Source organism: Larus michahellis, chromosome 13 (genome assembly GCF_964199755.1).
Source record: "Larus michahellis chromosome 13, bLarMic1.1, whole genome shotgun sequence".
Taxonomy (NCBI): Eukaryota; Metazoa; Chordata; class Aves; order Charadriiformes; family Laridae; genus Larus; species Larus michahellis.
In genome coordinates, this window is record NC_133908.1 from 11,035,108 (window position 1) to 11,061,343 (window position 26,236).

The window sequence follows — 26,236 nt, forward strand, 5'->3', positions numbered from 1 at the left end:
GACTGGCTGGGCACAGGCGCTCAGTCAGACCTGAGGACCTGGGTGTCCTTGAGCTGGACCACATGGTGAGCTCAGCATCCTGCTCAAGGCTGTCCCACACCTTTGCCTTGTGAAGACTCAGTCCTGCTGCTGGCAGAGGGTTGCTGAGGTCATGGGAGCTCCACCTTCCCCACCCAGACAGGCTGCCCTTCCCATGGCCTCTGTTGTTAGGTCGTGATGGTTTTTGTCCCTCCCCACCTATATGACAGAGGGAATATATCAGCTGTCCCTGTACGTGGTTTTCCAGCTGCCTGGTGGCAGGTTTGCTCCTACAAACCCTCCAGTTTCTCTCTCTAGCAAGTCTCAATTTGCCCAGTCTCCCACTCCGGCTACCATTAGCTGTAAAGTGGTTGCTGAAATCTCTGACAAATCTTAGTGTTGGCTATAAATAATTCACTTCAACACTAATGGTTTTCTGTATTACTTGCTCTCAAAAGCATTTTATTGTCTGTCTGTACCTGTGGGGGCTGGAGACTTTTTTTAAAGCTTATTTTTGGAGACAATTTCCCCCCAAACCATCTCAGCCAGAGGAAATAAACAGCTGCAGCAAGGCGATCGTTTGTCTTGGTTCTGGTTCCAAGAGACAGCGAGAGCCAGTTTTCCAGCCTGGTTATGTTGTTTGGCCCCATAACGTAAGGAACAACATTTGCGGATGGGAGCAAAACTTAAAATGTGCCCTTGGTGGGAAGTTGGTGGGAGCCAGCTCAGAGTCGCTGCTGGTGTTTTGAGCCCTTGGTGCAGGAGGCACGTCTTCGTGAAGTCAAGCCGGGTTCATGGGATGTTGCAGAATAGCCGTTGTTCCTCTGGCTGCCACCTTCTGCTGCTCAGCTGATGGAGAAAGGGGAAGGTTTGAAGAGCAGGGGAGGGTTGTGCTGCTCTGAAGAGCCGGGTGGTGTGCTCTTGAGGTGGGTTAGTGTGGTGGGAGAGTCCTCTTTGACCTCCCAAAAAGTTTGTATTTGCTCATTTCCCTCTGATTTGGCTTCAGCAAAGTAAAGAAGATAAAGATGACATCTATTTAGATCTCACCAGGGCTGCTCTTCCAGGCCCCAAGGGCAGTTCAGGATGTCTCATTTGATGCTCTCTCCCAGGAGAGAGATGCTCTCAGTTTCCTCTGTACCCAGCTAGCAGTCAACCCCTTTTTTCAGCCCATCTTTTGCTCATCTGGTTCTCGTGTAGGTATAACGTAGCAGATGATGTTTTCCCAGGTCCCAGTGACACGCACTCACTGGATTGAGTCACAGATGCCCCACACTTGCCGTGGGATTTTATCCGCTCATACTTTCCTAATGCCCCGTGTGATCTGCTGGGGGAACGGCCCCAGTGAATGAGTAATGCGGCTCCGCAGCTGGTAGAGTGCGATTAGTTTGTCACATTAGTAATAAAACCAAAGGTCTAATCTTGGGTTATCTTGGTCTTCCGGACTCGGACCTGCCCAAAGCAGAGCTGTGGGCGGATGGCTGGACGTCAGGGCAAACCCTGGGCACCCAGGCTCGGTGCGTCAGCAGATCTCACGCCGCTCCGCTTGTTTAAAGTCGTTCAGTGTTTGTGGCGAAGGACTCCAGGTGAGGACTAACCTGCCCCACTTCATAATTAACGCTGGCTTTTGGTTTATTCCATTTAATCATGCATAATTCACATGCAATTAAAAACACTCTTTCCCTTCAGCAAAGTAGGAATCTCTGGAATAGACCAGCCAGGTGGGAACTATTTGGAAAATGCAGCAAAACCCCAAACTCGGTGTAACGGGAGGGTTTTTTAGGCAGGGCTATTTTTATGCCCGCAGCAACGTCATCGCTGTATAAAAGTCTGTTGTAAGGAGCTCGCTGCAGGTGTGGGTGTAAAGAGTGAGAGGTGTGAAGGCTTCAAGCAGGAGCGTTTGTATTTGCAGCCAGGACAGGCTGAGCGGGTTGTGCTGGGCAAAGCAATCTCGGGAGCGGCTGGAATTTCCAGTGGATAAAGTTAATAGCAGTTCCAATGGATGTGGAAATGGAAATAAAATAGCACCCTATAACATTGCAGCTGCTTTCCCCGGCGTGGCCCCTGCCTCGCTGTAAGTAACAGCCTTTGTAAAGCTGAGTGTTGCTCTTATCTTAAAAATACGTGCTTTTCTCTGAGCGTAGCAGTCGTGTCAGGTTGTGTTGGGTTCCTGACAACTGCAGAGGTCTCAGAGCTGTCCTGTGTCAATTACCAGCTTCTTGGAAATACGGCCTTAAAAAAAAAAAAAAGTGAAAATAAATACATGTGATTTTTAATTGCCTCAGTACAGCGGAGCCTTGGGTGTTGGAATATTTTAACACCTGCCCAGCTCAACAGTTGCTTATTGTTAGTGGGTTTTACAGCGCAGCCCGCAGTGTCGGCGTGCAGCTGCGGGCGGGCAGGGTTTGCACCAGGGCTTGGGACAAGCCAGCAGGAAACTTGAGAGGTGCCACGAGATATTTCTGGGCTCGCTGAGGAAAAGCCGATGATCATCCAGTGGTGAAGGCGTTCGCAGGTGAGGCGAGCTGTCCTTCGCCACCAAGTTTAAGGGCTTTTCTGCTCAGAAAAGTTCCCTGCGTGAGCCGTGCATTTGCTTTCCCGTAGGCTGGCGGCTGGCATGGCGAAGGCAGTGCCGAGCGTCCCTGCGCTCCCGTCCCCTTTCCGCTGGGGAGGAGGAAGAGGACGAGCCAGATTCGGTTTCTGTGTGTCAGCAGCAAAGCTGCTGCCCAAATCCCAGTGCCGGCCACCTGTGCCAAACCCACAGCAGCAGGGTTTGGCTTGCGTATGCTTTATGTCTGCTGTTGATGTTTAAATTAAAAAAAAAAAAAAAAAAAGAGAGAGGGAGAAAAAGCTGTGTCTTGCTCCCTGGAGCGGGGTGAAGTTTGGTGCGCTGCTGCAGGGGAGGGCAGAGGGCTTTGCCTGAGGTGGTGCCCCTGAGGAGGTGGCTTTCAGCGGGGTTCCTCCTCTCCCTGGATGCGGTCCCAAGCCGTTACAGCCACTGGATAGGCTCCCGCTGGCTCCAGAGGGCTCTGGGTCCTTTCCTTTTTGTCATCCCCTCTGAGATACTTAATTAGCTAGGTAAAAATAAACGTTAGCAGTTGCAGTTTGTGGGTGGGGGCCACGCGATGCCCAAGTTCCCCTCTCTGTTATGCTTGCTCTTGACAAAACGCATCCCCTCCCTTCCTCCTCCTCCAGGAGTCTCAAAGGCTGTTTAGTTTGTCGTTGTTTGGTAACTGGGGAGGATACTTCACCAGGCAGCTCAGGAGAACTTGAACAATCTTTTAAGGGAGAAGGGGAATAAAAGCCATTTTTTCCTCCAAACTTTGAATCTCCTGTGCTTCGCTTTTTTGTTTGGTTTATTTTTTTAAGAGACACTTCTGCCTGAAGTGTTACAAACACACCCTTGGAGCTGCTGCAGCAAAGCTGATCCTTGGGCATAGTAAAAGGTTTAATGTATTTTTGTAGGATCCCTTTACAATTCCCACCAGAGAATCCTGCTAAGAAAAACAGAACTACAAAAAAACGTTTTACATTTGTTTAAAAAAAAAAAAAAAAAGAGGCAAAACCAAACCAGATTTCCAGGTATTAACTGCATCATATTTAATGAAGGGATTTGAGCTCGACGTGACTTGTTGGAGCAGTTGCTATCACTGGATAACGTGCCTTTACAGCTTGCCAGGTCTGTGTCGGGGACGTGCAACTACATGTGGCCAGTTTCTTTCCTCCCCCATCCTGGAAAAATAAATCCCTACTGTCTAGCCATGGAGGAGTAGGCATTTTTTTCCCCCAGCATATAATCTTTGGTATTCCTATAGAAGATGCTAAATATAAACAGCAGTGAGGTACCTTTGACTAAACAAGCCAGACGTGGCAGAAGGGAGCTCTGCCTGGTCTCAGGGGTCACAAGGGGATTTATGGGCCATACTTGAGGATTTTCTGAGCTTTGGCTTGTTCTGGCCAGCCTGGCCCACGTTGGCAGGACAGGGAAGGCTCATACCTGCAGCCTTGTTCACTTTGCCCCGGTGTAGGGACAGCCACCCACTGCATGTGGTGGGACGGGGGATGGCAGCGGGGCTTTCCAGGTGACATGGCGGCGGTGCTGAGGAGGGGGACAGCAGGGTGGCCTGTTGGGCTTGGAGGATAGCGGCGATGCTGCATCCTGTGTCCTGCTCCCTGGGTGATGCCTGGTTCTGCCTGCTTGCAGAGGTGCACCATGCCCAGTGACCAAGCTGTGGAGCATCCTGGGTCTGTGAAGACCTGAGATGTTTGAGTCCAGGGCCACTTGGCCTCCCTTCACGCGTCCTTCTGGGAAATGGGCAGAAGTTGAGCCCTCTGTCCTCCTCGAGTGGCTTGCCAGGCGTAGAGCAGGGGAGAGCAGAGGTGGTTTGTTTTCTAAAGGCTCCTTTCTCTTTGTCCCCAGATCTCAGGAGCTGCACCTGAGAACCGAGGCGCATTCCTATCTCTCAGACCTGACCAAGCCGTCGGACTTGGAGTTCATTGAAACCAAGAGACCGCGCCTGGATCTGCTGCAGGACCCGCTGATGCGGCACTCGCCTCTCCTGAACCAGAGCCAGCAGGGAGGGACAGAGGATCTCTCAAAGGTAAGGGGACAATGACCAGGGATGGTAGCTGGGTGTGGGGTCTGTGTCTTGGGTTCCCCTTGGCTTGCGTAGAGCTACCTTTGAGGGTCTGAGCCGCCGCTGAAATCGGCGTAGATGGTGGTTCTTGATGCATCAAGCAGTGCTTGGTGGTGTTGGATGATATTCACTGAGATGAGGTGACTGCTTTGGGGAAACAGAAGCGTATCAGCTTTCCCCATAACTGTTACAGTCACGGGCTTGCATTTACTGGGCTGTTAAAAGCACCAGGACAATTTGGAAGCTCCTGTAGGCTGAATTAGGGATGGTCATGTCTAGCTTTTCTGGATACTGTGCCCTGATTTGATTTTTACTTGACCTTTCTTATTTATCACATCTCTTTATTTAATGTTAGTGTTTGAAGGGTTTGAATTGGTTGCTGGTGCTTCTTTAATATAATCTTCCCTAGGAAAGCCTCCCTCGCCTTAGTCTCATTTAACAAAGCAAATTGTTTACTTGCAGTTGTCCCCTCTGCACATGTAATAAATGCTGCAAAGAGAAATCCCTTGCTCGTGTGCCTGTTTGGATTTACTTTCATGCTCTGTTGGGGTAAATTGTATTTGATTTTACCTCGAGCTCGGGTGTATTCCCTGTTGGCAGGCGAGTCTTGCTGGGTAAGCAGGCTGGGGGCAGCCGGCTTGCGCTGCCAACGCGAGCTCCGGCGCTGTGAGCACCCGGGGTCAATGCAGCTGCAGGCTGGGCTTCGGAGATGTCTGAGCCCGCAGTGAAGTGAAGAGGATGTCGAGTCCTTACCCAGGGAGGTGGGGATGGTTTGCCGCGTCACTGCGGGAGCCAACTGAAATAACACATGGGCAAGAAAGCTCATGCTTGGGAGTGCTGGGATATTCGGACATCTCTTATCCATACAGTACTGGTGGGCCTTACATGAGATCCCTCTGACGCCTCTCAAGTGAGAAGGACGTTTAACTTGGAGGTAGTTCAGATGCCAAGGGAGGCCGGGCAGGATCTCATGGAGGAGAGAGCTGCAGGGACTGACGATTAGGAATGGTGAGCTGATGCTGGAAGGGATGGAGTAGCTCTTAAAAAAGAGCTGTGTTCGAACGCGGAGACCATGAGAAATGCACCAGATGTGTCAACTTGCTCTCCTTTAGCTTCTGACAGTGTGTTGCCTTGGAAAAGATGCCTCTGAGGTGCTGTGGCCCTTCTGTGTCCCATCTTTGCTGCTCCCTCCAAGACGTGTCTTAATGAGATGATGCTGTGACCAGCCAGGAGTCTCCTCTCTGTGCCACTGGGATGTGTTGTGGTGGCTCTGAACCATAGGGTATACTTGAGGGATACTGGGTTGGGTGGCTGATTGGGAAAATAAACTGTTGGCCATGAAACAAAAAATATCCCTCTCCAGAGATGTGAGGAAACCAGGACAGCTTTTCTGTCTGGACATTATTTCCATCAGCAGTTCTGTTCCGCTTCTCACCGGAAAACCACGTATTGTCTCAGCTATTTGCTTCTAATAGGCAAAGCCGCTCTTGAGGCATTAGTTGGTGAGTTCCGGGGCTGCATTTGCTTCTTGGTCTGTGACACATTTCCGAGAATTACATGCATTTTATGAGGCTTAAAACATTTGTTAATGAAAGAGAGAGAGAGAGAAAGCTGTGAGATACAATTCATCAAGACAAGATTATGCTTTTAGTGGAGCCGTTTGTAAATTCAGAGTCTGGAAGGAAGGAAAAAATGTGGTGTCCCTGACTGGTGAGAGCCTAAGTAGAGCCGGGATTAGTCGCTCAAAACTAGTGGGGGCTGTTTCCAGAATGGGTTTGGTGGAAATCACTGCAAGACTGGGATGATTTTAGTGCTGTTCGTGTGGTTGGGAGCAGAAGGCAAGTCTGGGGTCTAGGACCACCATTCTGAAGGTATATCTGCCTTTGCAGCTTGGGAAATTGGATTAATAGCAGTCTTTTGGCTTTACTCCTGAGCAGTCATCCTCAGACTAGTCTATAAACTGCTCGTGAACACTAAGGTTGCGGTAAAGCTGATCCGTGCGTCGCCCTGAGCCTCGGCGTGTTAGAGGAACTGTTCTGGGTGTTCTGCTCCAGAGGAAATGCGAAGAGCTGAGAGTGGGCTTCGGCACAAGGTCTGAACACTTGTGAATCTGGGCTGTTTACACACGTAAAACTACTTCTTGGGTCTGTGCTAAGCCAGCAACAGTTGAATTTGGCACTTGGCTCTGATGTTAATCACCATCCAGAACAACTGATAAAGACCTTCTCGAGAGGCTCTGTGCGGAGCTCCGTGACTGCCATCAGCTCCTCTGCCCGGCTGATGGGTCCTCCTAAAACAACACGTCCCAGTGCAGCCCGTCCCGGTGGCTGATCTCCACTCTGCTCCATCCCCTGGGCACTGGCCGGTGCTTCACTTCTGGCAGCACCATGTTTTTCCTGCTTGCTCGGCCTGCCCTCCGTTCTCAGGGGTGGTTCTACCAGCTTCCTCCCTTCCCACAAGCGCTCTGTAAGGTGGGTGCAGAGCCAGCGGTCTCTGCGCGTCTGCAAGCTGCGCGTGGACCGGAGCGGTGGCACACGTGTGGTGGCAGGACATGTGTCCCAGGGTGGTGGCACACATGTGGTGGCAGGATGTGTGTCCCAGTGACCAGAGCTGGAGAGAGGAATTTGCTGTTCCATCTCTGCTGCTGACTCAGTGCCCCACAAAGTCGTTCGATACTTTATCTAGGGCAGCTTTGCAAGCCAGGTGAGATGCACCATGTGAACCCAGCGTTACCAAACACGCTGCTAGTTATTTGGACAGTGTATCCATGGAGTTGTTTGCTTACCCCTTACCCCATTCCGTGTTATCGCAGTCACTGCGCGGGGAGGAGCTCAACTTAATCATCAGAGTAACAGCACTAGGACTGCTTTTGATGGTGATTTTGCAGATTGAGCTAATTTTTGCACAGTAAGGAGCTCCACGAAACCCTCAATAAAAAGGGTAGGGGTTTGGTTATGCACTCTGGGTGCCAGCCCGACTGTCCCAAAGGAGGTAACTAAGGCAGCAGCAATGGATGTCGCTCTCGGGCAGTGGGTGCCTGTTGGTCTCTGCTGGTTTCAGAGCAGCGGTGGAGCTGAGATGCAGAATCAGGCCTGTGGTAGTGTGAGTTTAGCACGCCCCTGCTAACTGCTGGTTTCTTCAGATTTACCAACCTTCAGCCCAGGAGGGAGAAGCTAACACCATTCCTGCACATTTCCGAGGCCTTTGTTTTGGGCCATAATCTGTGCTCGGAACACAGATGAAGTAACGGATGTGGCAAATGCTGGTAACAGGTTCCAGAGTTTTTTTCCCCCTGAAGAGATTTGGATCTCTTATGTTTTTTATTCCTCATCTACCTCTCCCAAACTGGGGTGAGCTGGGCCCCTCTACCCCATTCAAGATCAGCACAGCCTCGCTCCAAGCAGGGCTTAGTTTGCAAGGAGAAGGTAATGTCTTCTATTAGATCAGCGTGTTATAGCTGGAGAAAACAGACACGCTTCTGGGCAGCGTGCCTTTCAAAAGCAGCAGCTTTACAGCTAAATCTCAGTTGGTCTAGTAAAAGATATTACCTTTCCTTACGAACCTCTCATTGCTCATATCCTTGAACATTGGTGTTTCTTTTCAAGCCGGGGAAGAGAAGGTTGTTTTCTTGCCTGCCTTCCCCGACTTGAGCATCTTCCTCTCTGTAAGAGGGGTTGCTGGGACGTTGCTGCAGTGCATGTGTACAGTCCTGTGCTCCTGCAGCTGGATGTGGCCAGGAGGGCTCAGTCTGCTGGAGAGAAGCGAAATCTCCCGGTGCCCTCTGTGCCAGCGTGGGCTGACGCTGCCTCCGAGAAGGAGCTCCCTTGAGCTGGCTGAGAGTAACCAGGCAAAACCTAAAGCAGGACTGTTTTTTCAATCACTGCAAGCCTGGATGTGAGATTCGCTGGAAGAGCTGCCGTGATGCAGATTTGCCGGGTGTGCTCTTGGCAGAGATGCGGGAGCTGGTTCCCAGGACCCTCAGTGGCTTCTGCTTTCTTTCCGATAGAGAAAGTCATGGACCTTCATCACGTAAAAGCAGATAGGAGTAAAACAGACGGCTCCAGAGCAGGCCAATAATGTCTCCGCATGATCCCCTGTCTCTGTGCATACGTGCGCAGCTGGTGCTGCCTGCCATCCTGCCCCGTAGGGACGGCGAGAGGCGCATCTGGTCCAGCGGCGCCTGCTCTCCCTTCTCCAGAGCCGGAGGTTAGTCCTGCCTCTCCCCTCTCTCCTTATCCCCATTATGCCTCCACTTGTTCTTCTTCCCGTTTCCGAGACTGCTTTTCCACCACATACGTGGTTTGCTGCTCCTTCCTATAGGACGTGAGTCAGTCGTGATCTGCATTTAGTCCCCTTGCAAGGGCTGGCTGGCTGCGATTACGCGTAGCCTATTGCTCCAGCAGGAATATGCTTACGGGGAGCCATGTAGTCCCACGGGTACGGGGCTGGGTGGAGGTTTAGGAAACCTGAACCTTGCTGCCATCTGCCCTGGCAAGGCTGCTGGTCACCGGGTAAGTCTCTTCCCCTTTCTGTGTCTCAGATTTCCCCATCTGTACAAGGGACAATGCCACTTCCCTCTTTTGTAAAATAATTAACAACTATTGATGGAAAAAGGCTGTTAAGAAGCCGTGTGTTGTTAGGACTTGGACTCCGCTTTACATTGTTGAAGGGTTTTAATTTCTTCCCTTTCTGCAGGAGTGTTTTTTGTTGTGCTACAGACTGAAACCTGGAATAAGAAAAGGGAAGGGGGGGAGTCTTGGAAAAGACAGCACCAAGGCCAGGAAATATGTATGGCAAAGCAGAAATTAGGGCAAAGGGTATTTTGCTTTGATGCACGTTAATGTAGCTTTAAAAGCAATTAATTGAAAAAGGAGGAATTAACACATTTAAAATGCCTTTTTAATGATGCATTGAAGCCAGCAGTGTACATGCCAAATTTCACACTGGCTGCCCATTCCAAGAGCCCAATTTACAATAAACTCTTGGAAAACAGGCTGTGGGATGGAAAGGCTCTTGGCTAGCCTGCTAACTCCTGCCCCGGCTGCAGGCTGGCAGAGCACCGAGGACAACCGAAAGGCCTTTCGGGAGCCCTGCTTCCTCCTGGCCGCGCTGGCCGGTGCCACAGCAGGGCTGTCCCCTGGGAGCTGCTTCGTCCCTTGCCCAGTGTGCCGGCGCAGAGGAGTGGGAGGCCGGGGACTCCGGCAGAAGGGTTTGCTCCGGCATGGGGAGGGATGCTTGGAGGGGCAGCGCTGCAGCTCCCAGCACGGATATCTGGGCTGGCTGGTAAATCACCGGTTGGCGTTTGTGTTCCGTGGCTCTGTTATGGGAACATTGATCTGTTGCTGGGATTAACCTCTCAGAGTTTCCAGTGGGCTGGTCTCGCAGTTATTAAAGAAACTGGCTGGAACTTGTGTTGACCTTGGCAGAGGCCCCAGTTGGCTTGGAGGTAACTGGCAAAAGCATAATCTCTAATTGAGTAATCCAGTGCTGGGGGAAGGGAGCGGAGGGGGTGGAAACGCAGCAGTGCTTTGAACTGGGAGAGCCGTGGCGCTCCGACGGGGTGCGTAGGAGTGGAGCGCTCCGAGAGGCGCTGAGCACGCCGGCCGCCAAGGGAATTAGCAGGGAAAAGCGAGGCGGCATCTCGGTTCCCGCACCCCGGGCTCCCTCTCGTAGAAACCAGTCCTGATTTCCAGCGCCTCCCCGTGATTTATTGCCGCAGAACAATAGTGCAGAGGGGCTGGAGAGCAAAATGAAGCTGTGAGCGTCGGCCGTCCCTGGGCGCGTGTCCTCCCGTAGCCTCTGAGTCTGTGGCGTGGATCACTCCGGGCTCTCCCTTCCCCTCTGGAGGTTGTTTTTCACTTGGGAAAAAGAGCTCTGGGCTCGTTACAGGAGCCTTATGACGAATGTCTGCAAGTGGGGACCCAGTGACAGTGCAGGGCTGTCCTCCTTGGCCGAGCACCTCTGCCGTGGGGGAGGGAACCATTTCCTTGGCCAGCTGTGGCAGTACCCACATCTGGTGGGGAGCCCCGTGGGATGTCCTGATGGAGAGGGAACATCCCTGCTTGCTCCGGGTTATCCAAAACCCAGGTGAGATGCAGAGCTCAGTGCTGGTCCGTGGCTTGATCAGCCCTGTGGAAGGTGAAATGCCTTGAACATCTTGCCACAAGAAGCCACAAGAAGAATGATTCTCACCCTAAGGGCTGCAGGGTGCTCAATGCAAAGCCCACACATGCCGTGTGGCCTCCCAACCACTTCTTGAAGGAGCAGACTTCTATGGAAGCGGCTCTAACCTCAGGTCTGAGCAGTGAAATGCAACAGTTTTAGTGGGTACAAACATACCTATGTCTTTCCTGCTTTTGTCCTCCTTCCCCTGCAGAGAACAGCATTTCTTATTGCCTCTCCGTGCAGCCTGCTCGGGGGGAGGCAGGCTGGGCTTTCCCCGTGGTCCCGAGGCTGGTGGAGCAGTTGGGCGCCCATCAGGAGTGAGTGGCCCGGGGTTCTCGAGTTCAGCAGCTGTAGGAGGATCCTCCTGCGATGTGTTCGACATCCACCCATCTGCCGTGCCGCTGCTCACGCTGTTGACTTGTGCCTGATAAAAATCTGATTGCAAAAACGATTTGGGGGGGGGGGGGAGGAGGGGGGCAGAGGGAAGGAAGGGAGCGGGGAAGAACATTGCGTTAGGACAGCAATGATTCAAAGCTATTTCTGGGAAGATGAGGGAGATGTTGGCTTTCTCTGTCATTCCAAACATATTTAAAAGCTGAAATATTTGCATTGTTCACGTAGTCATAGTGCAAACACTTCTGGCTGGGTTTCTCCCTTCCCCTGCTTTCCTCGCTGCTCCAAAGATGATTTCCAAATCGCGGGAGGATGAGTGTGAGCGTGTCGAGCCCTGCTCACCTGTGTGTGAACACACACCTTGGGGAGCCTGGGTCTGCCTCGGGCAGGCAGTCTGGCTCTCCCGGCACAGCCGGCAGTTCATGGCAGCGGCCGTGCCAGGATGGCTGCGAGGGCTTGTCAGCAGCCCGTGCCGTGCACCAGCTCGGGACGGGAAGCCAAGGGAGCAAACAGCCGGAGGAGTGTTGGATCTGGAATGGGATGCTCCGTCCCATGCACAGGCTCATGCTGGTTTCATTTGGAAACCAGATGCTGTTGGGTGTTGTGTAGTCCTTCTGAGATGTTCAGCCCCTCAGCCAGCCCTGGGCCGGGGGGGGTAAGGGGAAGGAGCACCGTCATTGACAACACAACTGATTTTATTCCGTTTTTCAGCTGAAGTTCCAATGGCTGAAGAACTGAACTGTGGCCTGAGAGACTCAGGGCAGGGAAAGCCCTTGTGGGCTGCAGAAACGTTCCGGAGGCAGGGTATAAAAACTGAGCTTGACCTTCCTTGAGCCGCCCGCAGCCCGGCTCTCCCTACCCCGGCTGCTCCAGCCCACGGCGGTCCCCAAGCCACGCAGGGCAGGGCCTTGGCACGGCTGGAAAACCGACGGGCGAACTGATGGTGCCTCAAGCGCAGGTTGTTGTTTCGCACATCTTCGGCTCATTTGTGGTGATCGACATCCAAAACAACCTTTTAAATTGCCTTCCACGCCTTAGCGGTGGAGAAGGGCAGCGTGATAAAGCTGGCTGCTTCTCGGGAGCCTGCTTCATCATTTACATAATTGGACTTTTCTGTTCCATTCAGTCAATATTACAAGGCTCGCGCAGTGCGACATCTCACCTGATCTGCTTGAGGGGAAGAAAGTCCCTTGATTTTGTGTGCCTTGTCCCTCTAATTGGAAGAAATATTGCCTGCTTTTTTCTGCTTGCGGCAGGGCAGTGTTGTGAGCTGGGTGTGCTGTGTGGATTAACAGAGATTTTTCTTCTCCGTCTTTGAAGTGTTTGTACATGTTATGTCTATCTATTTTTTTTTCTTTAATAGCAAGGATTCGTATGTGCCCTGTTACACCCTGGAAATACAGGAGAGCAAAGCTAGTTGGCTACTGAACTTTGTCAGCCCTCGGGTGGGAGTTAGGAAACGGGGGTCGGTGTGGCAGGAACTGGCACCAGTCTCCTGTGCGTCGCTTCGAAGCACAGGGACGGCGCAGGGTGAGGAGGGCTGTACCGGCCACCGCTGCTGTCTGCCTGCTGTCAATCCGTTTTTCCATTGGCGGTAAAAAAGAAAGCCCCACCTGGCATGAATTTCCAGGGGAGAATTCAGTCCTGGTGCCAAGAGTGATGGTACCGAGATGTCCTGGCTCTTTTCTTCTCCCCCTGCAGTTCAAGCCTGAGGTGGGTTTCTTCTCTCCCCCTCATCTTCCGGGAGGGGAGGGAGTGTGGGTGCCGCTGGAACACTGCTTCAGCTCCCGCTGGATCCAGGCGTGCTCCGGGATGGGGTACGCGATTCTTCCCGCTTCCATGCGATCTGGCCAGTTAGTGCAGATGACAAAGCAGCAGCAGGCTGTTACCGATTGGCAAGCACGTACATCTTCTCGCAGATGAACTTGGCATCCCTGCGCACCTCTCCTCGCCAGGGCTCTTCCTGGGGACAGCGAGGGGTTTGGTGGGAGCAGCTCGGGTGTCTTCTCCATGAACATACAGCGCCGAGCGCATTTCTGGTGCTGTACTCTTTTCCACGGTTACGAAATGCAGCCCATCCACATCTCTGACTCACGCAACGAAAGCCAGTAAGTTGTGACACTGATCAGATTGATTTTGCGTGCTGCGTTTTGAGGAGGAGGGTATTTCGTGCTAAAGCCTTCCTTCCCAGCACTGGGCGAAAAGCTGTGGAGGAGACGCAGCAGCAATCGATGGTGTTTGCCTGCTGCTGCTGGAGGGGATGGAGTTGGGGGAGTGATTTCAGAGATGGATTTGGCAGAAAGGAGTTGCTGCTCTTTGTGCCCGTGGTGATGGAGCTGTAATAACATATTGAACATGGCAACAGCCCTTGCTAAAGCTCCGTGACTCCACGTCCGTGCTTCGTGGAGCCTCATCTCTTAACAACACCCTCAGCATCGATAACAAGAGAGGAGCTGTCAAGTGCCAAAGGGCCTAGTTGCAATCGCTCGCTTGAAAAAATCCTTTCTGTTTGGACCCAAACCTGCTTTTTAAACATAAAAACTCTGGCTGTGGTTTAGGTGGAGAACATTCAGAGTGCTTTCTGGCTTGCTCCACCACGAAATGCTCTGCAGCTTCGCGCTGCCTGGGGGGGCCGAGGGGCGATGGACACTGGTGAGCGTCAGGAATGCTGGCTGCGTGCTCGGCGAGCGGAGAGGGGTTGTTTTAGGACAAGCTGACAGGCCCTTGGCTTGTTCTGCTGCTCTCGAAAAATGTAATTCTAATTCTTGGCACCTTTTTCCAGAGGATAAGGAGCGAGAGCGCGGTGGAGCCTGCTCCCTCTGCCCTTGGAAATGGGCTTTTCCCCAGCAGCAGGTTTGGCTCAGGGTGGGAGCGATGTTCTCTGTCCTACCCCTGGTTTGGTGAACCGAAAGCCAAAATTAGCGGGGGAGAAGCAGCGCGGGATGAAATAACCTGAACCACCTCTTCGTGGCCCTGACCTAGATCTAGTTACTCTTTGGTCATCTTAGCGCACTGACCGAACATGTTCTGCGTGTGCTAGCGTTCAGCCCGGCTTCTGCTCCCCTCCATCCCGGCCCGGGACTGTCAGCCCCTTTAGTCCTGCAGCCGGAACCTTTTCCTGCGGGATGCAGGGGAAGAGCGGAGCACTGTCCTCTGGCAGTGCCGAGCGGCAGGGGAGGAGTTGGGCGCAGATGTGGGGTTGCCCAGTACGTGGTGCCTCCGCCGCGTCCCGAGGGGTCCCCCCGGGGCTGTGGAACCTGCAGATTTCTCCGACGCTTTATCACCTCCTCTGCCTGCACAGTAACGCTTCCTAGGCTTGCCTTTGAACGATGTGCTCCGATCGCTGCCCTGACAAGGGACGTGGCTGATTTCTCTCCTCCCTGCTCTGTTCCCCGAGGAGCAGCAGTGATCATTTCTGCCTTCTGATCTCCGCTTTGGATGCTGTCGTTCCCGTGGCTGCTTAAGAAAGAACCATTGCCTAGTGCACATCAAGCCGTCCCACGTGGTTACGCGGCCAAAGCAAGCGTAGGCTTTTATTTCAGGCTGTTTTTCAGGTCTGCGTTATTTTATCTTGTGCCAGCCATCGCAGGTATGACGTGGAGCAGATTGCCCCCAGCAGCTGATGGGTTTCTGCCTCAGCAGCCGGCAGAGTGGCAGATGTAAACACTGGAACGTTACGGTCTTTCAAACACTAAAAGCTGCTAAAGAATGGGCAGGTATGTGTATATAAATAAATAGTGTGCGTTATACTACTGGCTTTCAGTATATTTGGAGAGGGATTTGTAAATTCATGCATCCATGAATGTTTCGTGTGTATATACTTTTTCACAGGTTTCTAAGTAATTGGAAAGGCGACACTTTTTCATATACACACACACGTGTGTATGCCTCCTCGTGTACTTGTAAGCTGTTTTTTCAAAGGCTTCTTCTAGCTCTGCAGTTCAGTGATCCTGCCTTCAGCAGCCGCAAGGAGAAAAGCTTACAGTCTCGAGCAAAGCTAAATACTGGTTTGAGTCAATCTGGGTGCACTTGGAGACATCACTAGTGTTCATGAATACAGCATAATCGCTGATTGGAGTGGGGAAATTTCATCATAAAGGCCCCAAAAGGGAGTTTTATTATTGCTTTCTTCCAAATGCCTGAATTTTATTAGCTTCAGTCATTCTTGGCAGGGCAGTGGAATGGGATTTTATAGTTAGCAAAGGAAAAGTAAACACAGTAATCATTTCACAGCCCTGTGCCTGCCAAACCAGGATGGAAATTCCAGCCTTGGTGGGAAGCTGCTGCTCTGCTAACAGATAATAACAAATTCACTGTGGGCTTATTCTTGCTATGGGAGCTGAGATGTTCAGGGTTTTTTTTTTTTCCGTAACATCCTGGCCTGGAGAGGCAGGGGTGCTTCGTGCTTTTCTGTAGGAACAGCCTGGGCAGAGGTTTCCAGTTTGAGCGACTCCCACAGCCATTTGCAATTAGAGATAGTCCTTCTGCCCTGAGCCTTCGGGAGCTGCTTTATCCTGAGCTCTTGTCGGTGTTTGGTCTTCCCTCGGACACTCTTGCTGTGAGGGCAGAGCTGGGTGATGCTTGAGGAGTGTCACACTTGAGACGCTGCGATGGTCCCTACACCCTGAGACCACCTCTGCTCGCTGAATGTGGGGGGAAAATATTATGGCAAAAAAAATTTACCCGAACAAATCCAAAACTCTCACGAAAGGTTTGTTTTGCATCTTTCTCTGGGCTTGTCGAGGCGGAGGGCTTGGCTGCCAGCTTGTGTCTGGACCAGCACCCGCCTGCATTCCCTGTTGTGGGGGGATGTGAATTCCTCCCCCCTTTACACCCTACTGGCCGGGGGGATGGCGATGGGGGACGGCGGTGGGGGCGGCGGGTAGGGGTAGCTGGCACTGCTGCCCCCCCGCCTGCCACCCCCCGGGGCTCAGGATGCGGCCTCCTGCCGGAAAAGCAGGCGGAGCAGGGAAGGAAATAGCTACTCAAACAGGCAGCGAATGTCGAGGCACCCCCTTCCACGTGTCTGCACAATTATGAGAACAATAACCCCCTGAGCGCGGGTGGCCGCTGGCTCTGATGGATGGTGCAGCGGACGGCCGCTCTGCACCGCCCGTGCTCCCCTGTCAGCACCCACCCTGCGCCCGGCCCTGGCCCCTCCTGCGCCCGCCTCTTGCAAAGCCCGTGCAAGCAGCCGGGGCCGTGTCCCATCTCCCCGCGCGTGTCCCCGGGTGCTGCCGTAGCACCGCAGCTCGTGGGGTGCTTGGGAGCAGGGCTGGAGCGTGTCCGGGGGGCTGCCAGGCTGCTGGCGGCTGCCTCGGGCAGCGGAGGGGCAGGCGGAGGTGGTGTCCCCACCGTGTCCCGGGCAGGTCTTGGGGATGGCACTTTGCAGGGTGCAGGACCAGCACCCGCTTAAAGGGGAGATGCCAAAATGAAGGGGAAGTGTGGCTTCAGCGGTGTGTCAGGGACAGATGAGGCTGCTAAAAGCTTCATTAAAAGCCAAGACAGGCTGTTGCAAGGGAAGGGCTTTTTGTCTCCAGAGCCTGTTCTTTACGTTGGTTAAAATTTTTTCAGGCAGCTGTGAGCCTTGTTTCAGGCTTAAACAAGTTTTCCTGTGCAGCCACCTCGAAATGGAAGTCAGACAGGCTTGGATTGCTGATGAAAAAAGTTGTTTGGGCTTTTTTTGTGTCTCAGGCCAGTGAAGTTCACAGGGCAGGTTCACCAGTGACCCCTGTCCGCTTCCAGGCTGCCCGGTTCAGACCTTGTGTGCGTGTCCGAGTCTCACAAGACACGTGCGCGTGTGTACTGAGATGTTCTGATAGAAGTAAAGAGACTTTACTGATAAAAAAACTGAACTTCTGGAATCTTTACTAGATTTTGGGGGCAGCGGGAGTTTTCGGAGTATTGCCGTTAAGTCCGTTTTTCTTGCAGTCTTAGAATTTCTGGTTTTTACAGATGAGAGGTATTTGATGTCCTGAGAGCATAGCCAGAATTGAACCCATGCGTTAAGTGACCCTAAAGACATGAGAGCAATGAAGTGGTGGCGTGCCGTTGGCAAGGGGAGCTCGGTGAATTGCTGTTGGCGCAGTAAGTTCTGTTTTTCGAGCTGGCACAGTTGGAAGAGGAGCTGGGACCCGTCAGCCCATGCCTAAGCCTCTGGGGCGGTTGTTGGTGATCCTGGCTTGGTGCGATGGCTCTTGCATGTAAGAGGAGGTTTGGGTTGGTCCCACAACACACCGCAGCCACTGCTCACACCGTCTTAGGCCTTGCTGGCGTTTCCTTTCTCCATCAGTCAAGCTCCTTCTCGGTAGGCAGCTCAACCTCCAGGGGTTGGGGAAAAATAATTTGGGTGATGGTTGTGCAGGGAGAACGGAGGGAGGGAGCGCGGGCAGCCTTTAGGCACGCCTTGCTTGCGGCAGTGGTTAAATAGAACTGTCTTCATTCATTCCCTTCCCTCCCCTCTAAATCTGATGCCCCTTTCGAGCCGACTTCCCGATATTAATGCCGTGTGCCGGTCCCGATTAACTCCGGGACAAATCGCCTCTCCGGAGGGCCGCCCGGGTGCTGCCCTGCGTGGAGCCCCGGTTGGATCTGGATTTGCAGGGCTGCGGGGTCCCTGCTCGCCTCCTGCCTCCTCCCTGACGAGAGGAGGAAATTCAAATGTTTCTGAAGAGCGACATTTCCATTTCAAAAGCTGTTCGCTCAAGTGCGTCTGGAGTGGGATTTCTCCCCCCCCACTCCGCTCTGAATGGGAGCTTTAGAAGTCTCATTTCCTCTGCTTGATAACACCAGGCTGAGAAGGGCTTTTGTCTTTTCATTTCCCCTCAATTTTTTATTTTTAAATGAGTGAGGTTTGGAGAAGCTGCCGTGGTGGATTTTTTTTTTATTTTTTTTTCTCCTCCCCCGTGTTTGTCCCTGTGCTGGAGGATGCACCTGGTGTCACCCAGCGGATGAGCTGGAGCTCCCTGGGGTGTGGGGACCCAATCCCCGGCCCTCCGACCTGGAACCCCCCTTCCCATCGCCCGGCTCAGGCTCCTGTGAGCAGAGGAGGAGGTTTGCTGGGCCACATCCAAGCTGCGGAGCACTGCGCTCCTCATCCCAGCCATCCCGGTGCTCTTCCTGGCCATCCCAAGCCGGGGCTTCCATGTCCCAGCACCCATGGGTGGCAGTGGGTGTGGGGGGTGCTGAGCCTGGCTCAGGATCTGGCCCCATGTTTGCAGCACAGGACGCTGCAGTATCTTTAATCAGCCTGCCTTGTTGCCTGCCCGCTTTTTGGCTGGCGTAGCTATGCCAGTTGGGGTGAAATTATTATTTTTCTTAACATGATGCTTAGCAGAGGGCAGACGCAAGTGGATGCAGTTGCCTGGCTCCCGCTTGGGTGGGACCAACACATGCTGATGCAGGCACTGTCCCACTTGTGCGATGGCATTTGTGCTGGTCGCTTGACTATTGTACTGGTATAAAAGTAGGGATTTTTTTTTTTTTTTTTTCCTGGAGAGGCCTTTTTTACAGAAGGCAAACTCGGTCACGCTTTTCACGTGGCATCTGGGGCTTGAGGGCTTTCCGCCTTCTTGAGGACCAGCTGGGATTTGGCAGGGACTATTCCAGCATCCTCAGATCAGAGGGAATACACTTGCTGGGATTAACACGGACCTTAATGCTACATCCCTGCGCGGCTGGTGTTCTGTAAAGACTCAGACCCTGCTTTACTGCAGGTGGCAGTTGAAAGAGGATGGATGGTGTTGCAAAAAATAAAAAAAAACCTAAATGGTGGGAGACTAAAACTTTCAAAGGCACGGAGTAAGTGTTAGGTTCCCCTGGGGTTTGCCAGGTCGGGTGACAGGGTGTTTCCCGGGCTGCTGGAGGACGTTTGGGGGTTCTGCACTGACTGCCTGCGCCCCTGGGCAGGGGCCTCTCCTACCTAAAGAAACACCCCGAGCAGCAGCCATGGGGAGAAGTCATGGAATCATTTAGGTTGGAAAAGACCTTTGAGATCATCAAGCCCAACCATTGACCCAGCGCTGCCAAGTTACCACTCAACCATGTCCCTCAGCACCACTTCTACACCTCTTTTAATGCGAAAGGGGAGGGTGACAATCATGTGTGGAGAAGTGTCACCACGTCCCGCGTTTCTGTGGAAGTCCGTGGCAATTACTCAGGGGTTCCTGGGAAAGCTGCCTGAAGTTGGCCGGTTCCAGGGAAGGCGAGGGTGGTTTGAGCTTTGCTGGGAGAAGCACCGGCCGGCTCTGCCATCAGCTCCCCCATCACCTTTAAAATCTGGTTCTGCGAAGCCGGGAGGTGCTAACCCCGCTGCCCTGGCCCAGCGCCAAATTGGGCAATTAAAAATTTGCCTCCCTGCCTCCGCGCTTAACCTCATCGGAGGCGTTTTTCGCAGTTTGCCCCTTTTTAAGGGACACCAAACAAGCGCTTGCCTCCCTTGTATTTTGTTTGCGCACCCCTGGAGCGTTTCGGGGAGCTTGGGGTGGTCCCCTCCTTTCGGCCTCCATAAACCTGAGGGACGTCTTAGTCACTCGGGTCGCGGTTTTGAATATCCCACTGCAGGATTTTGACGTGCTCTGAAGCCGATGGGTTATGTGCCTGGTGCCTTTTTCATGCGAACCTTTGCCTCCCCAGCGCTGTCATCTCCTGGCCGTTTTCCATCTGGGCTCTGCAAGGGCTGGCAGAGGGGGGCTCCCCTGTTCCTTGTCTTCCAGGCTGGCAGAAGCCCCGCTCATTTAAACGGACGGGTTTGAGTTTGCGAAGGGGAGATGGGGATTTAGGGCTGAGGTGGTGTGTTACAGGGACCGTGATGGTCTTGGCAACGCATCGTTGGGGGCGACAGTGGCACAGGTGAAATGATGCTCTGAGTGGCTGCTGGGTGCCCGAGTTATTAAAAGGACATTAAAGTTTCAAATGGAGGATTGGAAGAGCTTGCTGCTCTGCAGGCTACCCTGGCAACCTTGTTTGCTGAAGACAAAGCTTGATTTTATTATTTAAATTTATAAAAAAATAAAAATAAAAATCCGTGACTTTATGAAAAGGCCTATGAAGGTCCTTTCCCCCGTAACCCAGCTTATTTGTCCTCCCCCTTATTTGCTGAAAGCATCGGAACGCCGTCCCTTCAGTGCCCAGGACAAATTCCATGCGGAGCCGGTCGCTGGCAGCTTTAACTTCGTCCTTACCGTGTGGTGGGTGGTCTCAGGCTCTACCTGCTGTCCAAACCAGGACTCCTGCAGTTATTCACGGCTCTTTTAGGGCACTTAATTGCACTTATTGCTGTTGGCCCGGAGCACTCCCCGCATGCCAGTAAGGTCCATCAAGCCCAGCCCTTCCCTTTGCAGGAGTATGGACAGGGTGGGATACCTGGCTTGGAGCTCCTCAGGACCCCACTCCACTCACTTGCTCAGTTCGAAGTAATTTCCCCTATGCAGGCACCAGAATGAGATTTTTATTAATATATTTTTTTTTTTAACTTGGACACGTTTTCCAGAGTTAACAAAAGGCGAATCGCTGGCACAGAGCAGGCTTGCCAGATGTATCGACTGCGCCGAAGATGCTCAAAGAAAAGGTTCCCAGAATCTCTCTGAACGTTGCAGAAATGCATGTTTTCCTCTAAACTTGTTCTTGGAAGCGGCAGAGTTGTTTTGGCTGAAATTTACTATTTAGGAAAAAAAAAAAAAGCCTAAAAATGCCTGAAGCAAATATTCGTCATGGAAAATTTCAATCCGGACAGTTAATGTTTTAATAAACTTAGGGTCAACTGAAGATCCGGCGATGTAGGATAGGAAGGCAATCCTTAATGAGGGGTGGAGCGATTAGCTCCTCTTTGTAGTGAGTAGGTGGGTAGGTGAGAATTCATCACTCCGGCGGAGTCAGTAGGGAACGTTCGCCTTCAATGCAATTATTGTTCACTAATGGGGAAATGCAGGAAGGTAATGAAAGGCGCAACATCCATTTGTCGGTATAATGCCTTAGGCTTCGATGGGAGTTTGCCTGAGTAAGGTTTTCCGGATTTGAGCCGTTATTCTGGGCTACCTCTTGAGTCCGTGAGCCATGTTTGCTGCCGCCGCTGGAATACCCTGCGATGCTGAGGTGCGGAGGCAGCGTCTGTAAGGACAGCATCGTGGAACGGCTTTTTTGAGCCCAAAGCAAGTTTTGCAAGACCAGATACTAGGCTTTGGTTAGTGCTTTTAACTGTGACACTTGCTGGCAAGGTTTTACCACCCTCATAAATCTGCCAGTGGGGGTGGGGAGGGGAGGGTCAGCATTTGGTACTGGTTTTGCAATTAAATTGCTTCAAGCTGTTGAAACATTGGGGAAGTTTTTTGACCTACTTTCGTGCAAGCGCAGAAATTGTTGGGATGTTTTCTGCCCTGGCTGTGTGGAATTCAGTGGGATTACAGGGGAAAGGAATTTCTTAGGCCCTCTCATAAAGTCACAGGTTTATTTTAAAAAAAAATTAGCTTTGTCTTCAGACAGCTCCGTAGTCTCCGGCTTCATGGATTCCCATAAGAGCGCATACTGGGCTGCATCCCGTGAAAGCGATTCCTGTTTTGCCTGTTCCCCCTGCCTGCAGGTGCCGTGGAGCGCGGGGACGGAGGGTGGGGATGGGTGATGCCCTGGTTCCACGCGTGGCATCCCTCGGGGACGCCCGTGTGCTCGTAGCTGGTGAGCAGCACCGTAGCTGCCACCCGGAGCCTGGCTGCACGCACCGACACGCACATCCGCATCCCGCCTCGGCAGCCCTTCGGGTGGCTGCCCAGCCGAGAGCCAGCAGAGTTTAGGAATTAAAACCCCGTTTGAAGGGTTAGGCTGCTGAAAGAGCCATTAGCGCAGCAGATGGTCACGGACAAAGGAATTGCAATAACTCGATGTACTTTTCACTGCTCAGGCTCTCTGACTTTGTACTTGCGTGTCTCCCCAGGGAAACAAGACGTTAGTTTTCAGCCCCTTGGACTTCTTCCCCCTATCAGTGCTATCATCTTGGGGCTGCTGATGTGCCAGAAAGTGTTGGACACTTTTCCAATTAAAAAAACCGTCCTTTGGTCTATATCTGGTCTATTTAACAGCTTTATATGCGTGTTTTTACCTTAAAGCCTGATGGATGGAGGTGCGGGGTGTTGGCTCTCCTGCTTAGTTTTCATCTCAGGGTGTGTGGGAAAGCCCCTGGGCTCTGTGTTTGCTGGGGTGGCCGTGGGTTCCTGGCCGGGGAGGACAAGCTGCCATCCCTGTGGTGTAGCCCAGGCTCCCACGGACGGGGTTTTGGGGCTGGTGTTAGTTGGTGGAGTTCAGCGATGTTCACTGGCTCTGTGCTGCCGCAGGAGGCTGGGGCGATGGAGGCGTCCTCGCAGGCAGCCCATCCTGGTCACAAACCCACCCTTTGTTCATGGGGAGTTTTTTGTGGGGGAGAACTTATTTGAGCGCGATTTGAGCAGCTCCGGCTTGTTTTGTCAATCTTCTCCAGCTCGCGAGGACGTGAGATGTGTGAGTGGGCAGGAACTGGAGATAACACCTCTTAATCCCTCCGGCAGAAAACGCTGCTGCCGGCTGGTAATTAGAAAGTGAACAGGCTGTGGAAGAGGTGACGTCGGCATCCCCGAGTCTCCATCCTGGGCTTGGGGGGAGCATCACTCACGGTTTAGAAAGGCAGAGAGAGACCAGGACGTACCAAAGACGATATGTAGGGCACACACTGTGGTGCCGTGCTGGAGATCCTGTGGGTCTGTTCTCGTGGTACACACCAACCACGCAGGCTCCGACTGGGGTGTGGAGGCTGGGAAGCTCCACCAGTGTGTAGTCCTGAAGAGGCAGCCGGTGCGGTCAGGAGATCAGAAAGCTCAAAATGCATTTTGCCACAAGAGTTAGGGGTAGATGGAGCAGAGCTACTGCTCCGATGTCTCCTGAGGGTGGGAAGCAGCTGAGAAAAATTGCCCTTTGTGGAGGCTGGGCTGCATCCAGCCTTGGTGCTGGGCTGACACGTGGCATGGACACCCTTCTCCATCCCACCAACTGCCCCGGCTCCCTGGGAGCATTGCAAGGTGGGTCGGTAATGCGAAATAAAGAGGAGGCGATGGTCTGGTGCAGGTTCCAGCATGTCCTGGGACCAGGGTTGGGGTTCCCACCGTCTTTTCTCTTGTAGACCTGGTTGCGGGTGTGTCTTGAAGGCAGGGACATCAAATTTACCCCAAGGCTTACTTGCTCTTCAAGGCATTGACGGGCTTACCGTCAATGGTATTGAGGGTAGGTTGGCATACCCTTATCCTTTCTCCTCTTTCTCCCATGTTTTTAGCGCCACTACCTAATAGTGTGTAGCAGGCTTGCTCCGTTAATGTTGTCTATGTTAGGAATAAAATGAGTAGAAGAAACCCACGCCCAAAGCCTGCCCTTGCTCTTTGATAGACTCCTCGGTGATAATTGTTTTCGTCAGTGCCAGCATCTCCTCTTGCTGCGGGAAGGTTTATGCAGCCTCTGCCCCCCGCTCGCCCACCCTTGTTATCATACAAATCACATAATAATAAGGCCAGGGATAAACAGGAACTACAGTAGCTGTTAGCCGTGTATAAAAACAAATCACATGGAAACAGTATAATTACTGAGAAAATATCAACTTGAGTAATGCAGTAATTGTTTTCTTCCCTCCAGCAGATTTATTCCAGCTCTCCCGGCTCACGCTGGTTTCGAAGTCTGTGACTTCATGTTAATAAGAAGAATTTTACGTTTCACACTTTATTCAGAGCCTGAGTATGATACTCTCTGAAGCAGAGGAATATATTTTGAGCAGCATCTTGAGAGTGTTAAGAAACAGAACACCAGCTAAACTATCTCTATGCATTAGAGCCCACCCCAGGCTCTGGGGAGACTCTGGTCCTTGCAAACCTCTTTTCAACCCATTTTTGTGATTTAGCAGAGGGGCCTCTTCGTGCCTTGTGTAAATCCAGGAGCTCTGCTTTTTGGGTTTCACCAGTGCATGGGCAAGATTTTTTTTTTTCTTTTTTTTCCCTTCAGTTTTGTTTTTTCCTTCCTCTGGCTGCTTGTCATTTCCTTTATTTAGAGAGGAGCTTGTGAAACGCCGGTGACCAGCTATTTGAGGTCTAGGGACATTGCCTCTCTCTATTGCCATAATCATCTCCTAATACCAGATGATGATGGTGGTTGTGCTGTGACTTGCCGCTGTTGCCCTTACTCAGCTTCACTGCTGTTTTGCTTCAGATTCTGCAAGGTAAAAAGATAAAAGAAGTATCAGAAACCAGGTTTGCAAAGGGGTTTATGCCAAGTAGGAGTTTAAAGATGCCCTGTCTTGCCTAGCAGCAGATTTGAGTGTACCTTTTGTTTCGCATGCACAGAGAGAAGTCTCTCTCTACTGCGTTTTTTCCAGGTAGCTGGCTTTTCCTTTCGAAAAACCAACCTACCTCCAAGCCACTGCCACTTCCCCTTCCCATGCCTTAATCTGAACGAGATTTTATGAGCACCTAATTTATCTCTTGCTTTTTGTGGTTGCTTTTTGTGGTTGTCCTGCTCCTCTTGGCTTGGAAAAAAAACAACCCAAAAACCTCCCCAGTTGTGGAGAACAGAAAGCCTTCGTGCTGCAGCGGGCTGACCGATTTTGGTGTCTAATCCCGGGGAAGTAAAACAAAACAGAATCTGCTCTTTGGAATTCTCCAGAAAGCTTTGATGTTCTTCTGGTTTCTCTTCTGAACTGATGCTGGAAACAACCAGCTTAGCCTTCGGATGTGTCTGCGCTCTCAGGGCTGGATGAGCCCCGCGCAGCACAGCGAGGAAGGGCTGTCAGGTTGTTTCTTTGCTGTCTGTCCCTTGATGGCAGCAGTGAGAAGCGCGTTGATGCCTCCAGGCTGCACCCAGCAGGGGCTGGTTCCTCCCTGCCTGGCTCCATGTCTCCTTCAGCTAAAACAGGGTTTAGCGGGGGGACGGGAGGAGAAAGGCACCAGTGGAGGATGCTGGTGTCCTGGGACATGGCCACTTTGTTGGGAAACATCCTCTTTTGCTTCCCCTTGTTCCGGCTTTGCTGTGGATGACGTTGCCCATCCCTTACGGAGGGAAATGGGGCAGAGCTCATCTCAGCGCAGCCCCACCTGGGCAGGGATTGCCTTCGAAGCCGAGTTCCCTGCGGCTGTGCCGGGCTGTGGGTGCAGCCTCCCCAGGAGGGACCTCACCGTGCTCCATCCCCACCAAGCAGATGCTACTGAGGTGCTGAGCGGTGCCAAGGTGGCATCTGCACGCTCGCCATGTTTGGCGTGGGCTGCTGCCCTGGTTTGAGGCAGAACAGAACCAGCCAATGGCTAGCAGACAACCCGTGGCCATCGGGTTGTTATATGGAGGAGCACAGAGGGGTCCACACCATCTCAGTGCCACTGAGCACCATTGGCACTCTTCCCTGCAGGAGGACCATCCTGGGGAGAGGGTTGGTGGGTAGCCCTGGCTGTTTGCCGGTGGCCGTGAGTCAGCGTGGAGGGGAGGACACTTAGCGCCAGTTGGTGCAGAACAATGTCGGCTTTGTCCGCGTGCACAGGGATGCTGTGATGAGGGTAGCAAAGTTGTGTGAACTTCTTCACTTGTTCGCCTCCCCCTTCCCTCCCCTCCCCAGCAGCTGCAGCCTGCTGGCTGCCCGGCCTGGCGGTGGTTTACGGTTACAAACCAAGCCACAGCTCCTCTTCCTGCTTCCTCCAGGAAAAGAAACCCATCCTCTCGCTAAGCAAATGAATAGATAAACTTTTAATTAAGGTCTTGGGTGGCTGCCAGAGAGGAGTGTCCCAGGTCAGGGTAGGCTGTTGGTGTGCCGTGATCCCCGTCTGTGTGGCCGGTGGCTATTAAACAGCTGCTTCATCCCAGGTGCGTTCATCAGTGGTAGGCAAACTCATCCAGGCGTGCAACCTGTGTTTGCAGGAGACGGGCTCCTTCCTTTGGAGCAGGGGGGGTGAAGGGGGGTGTGCAGGTGAGGCGGCATGGCTCCGGGATGCTTGTGGGACTCCACCTCGTTGGGGGCAGCAAAGTTGTTGCATTGCTGGAGG

At 52.5% G+C, this 26,236-nt stretch overlaps 1 protein-coding gene across 25 annotated transcripts in view; it reads left to right on the forward strand.

The window, feature by feature from the left end:
- The window catches only part of NCOR2 (nuclear receptor corepressor 2), a 253,248-nt gene that overhangs the window by 95,855 nt on the left and 131,157 nt on the right, over window positions 1-26,236 (forward strand). For all 25 annotated transcript variants that reach the window (XM_074606451.1, XM_074606465.1, XM_074606464.1 and 22 more), the window contains exon 4: window positions 4,436-4,616. In XM_074606451.1, the coding sequence (XP_074462552.1) occupies window positions 4,436-4,616 (181 nt within the window). The remainder of the gene's footprint in view (window positions 1-4,435; window positions 4,617-26,236) is intronic.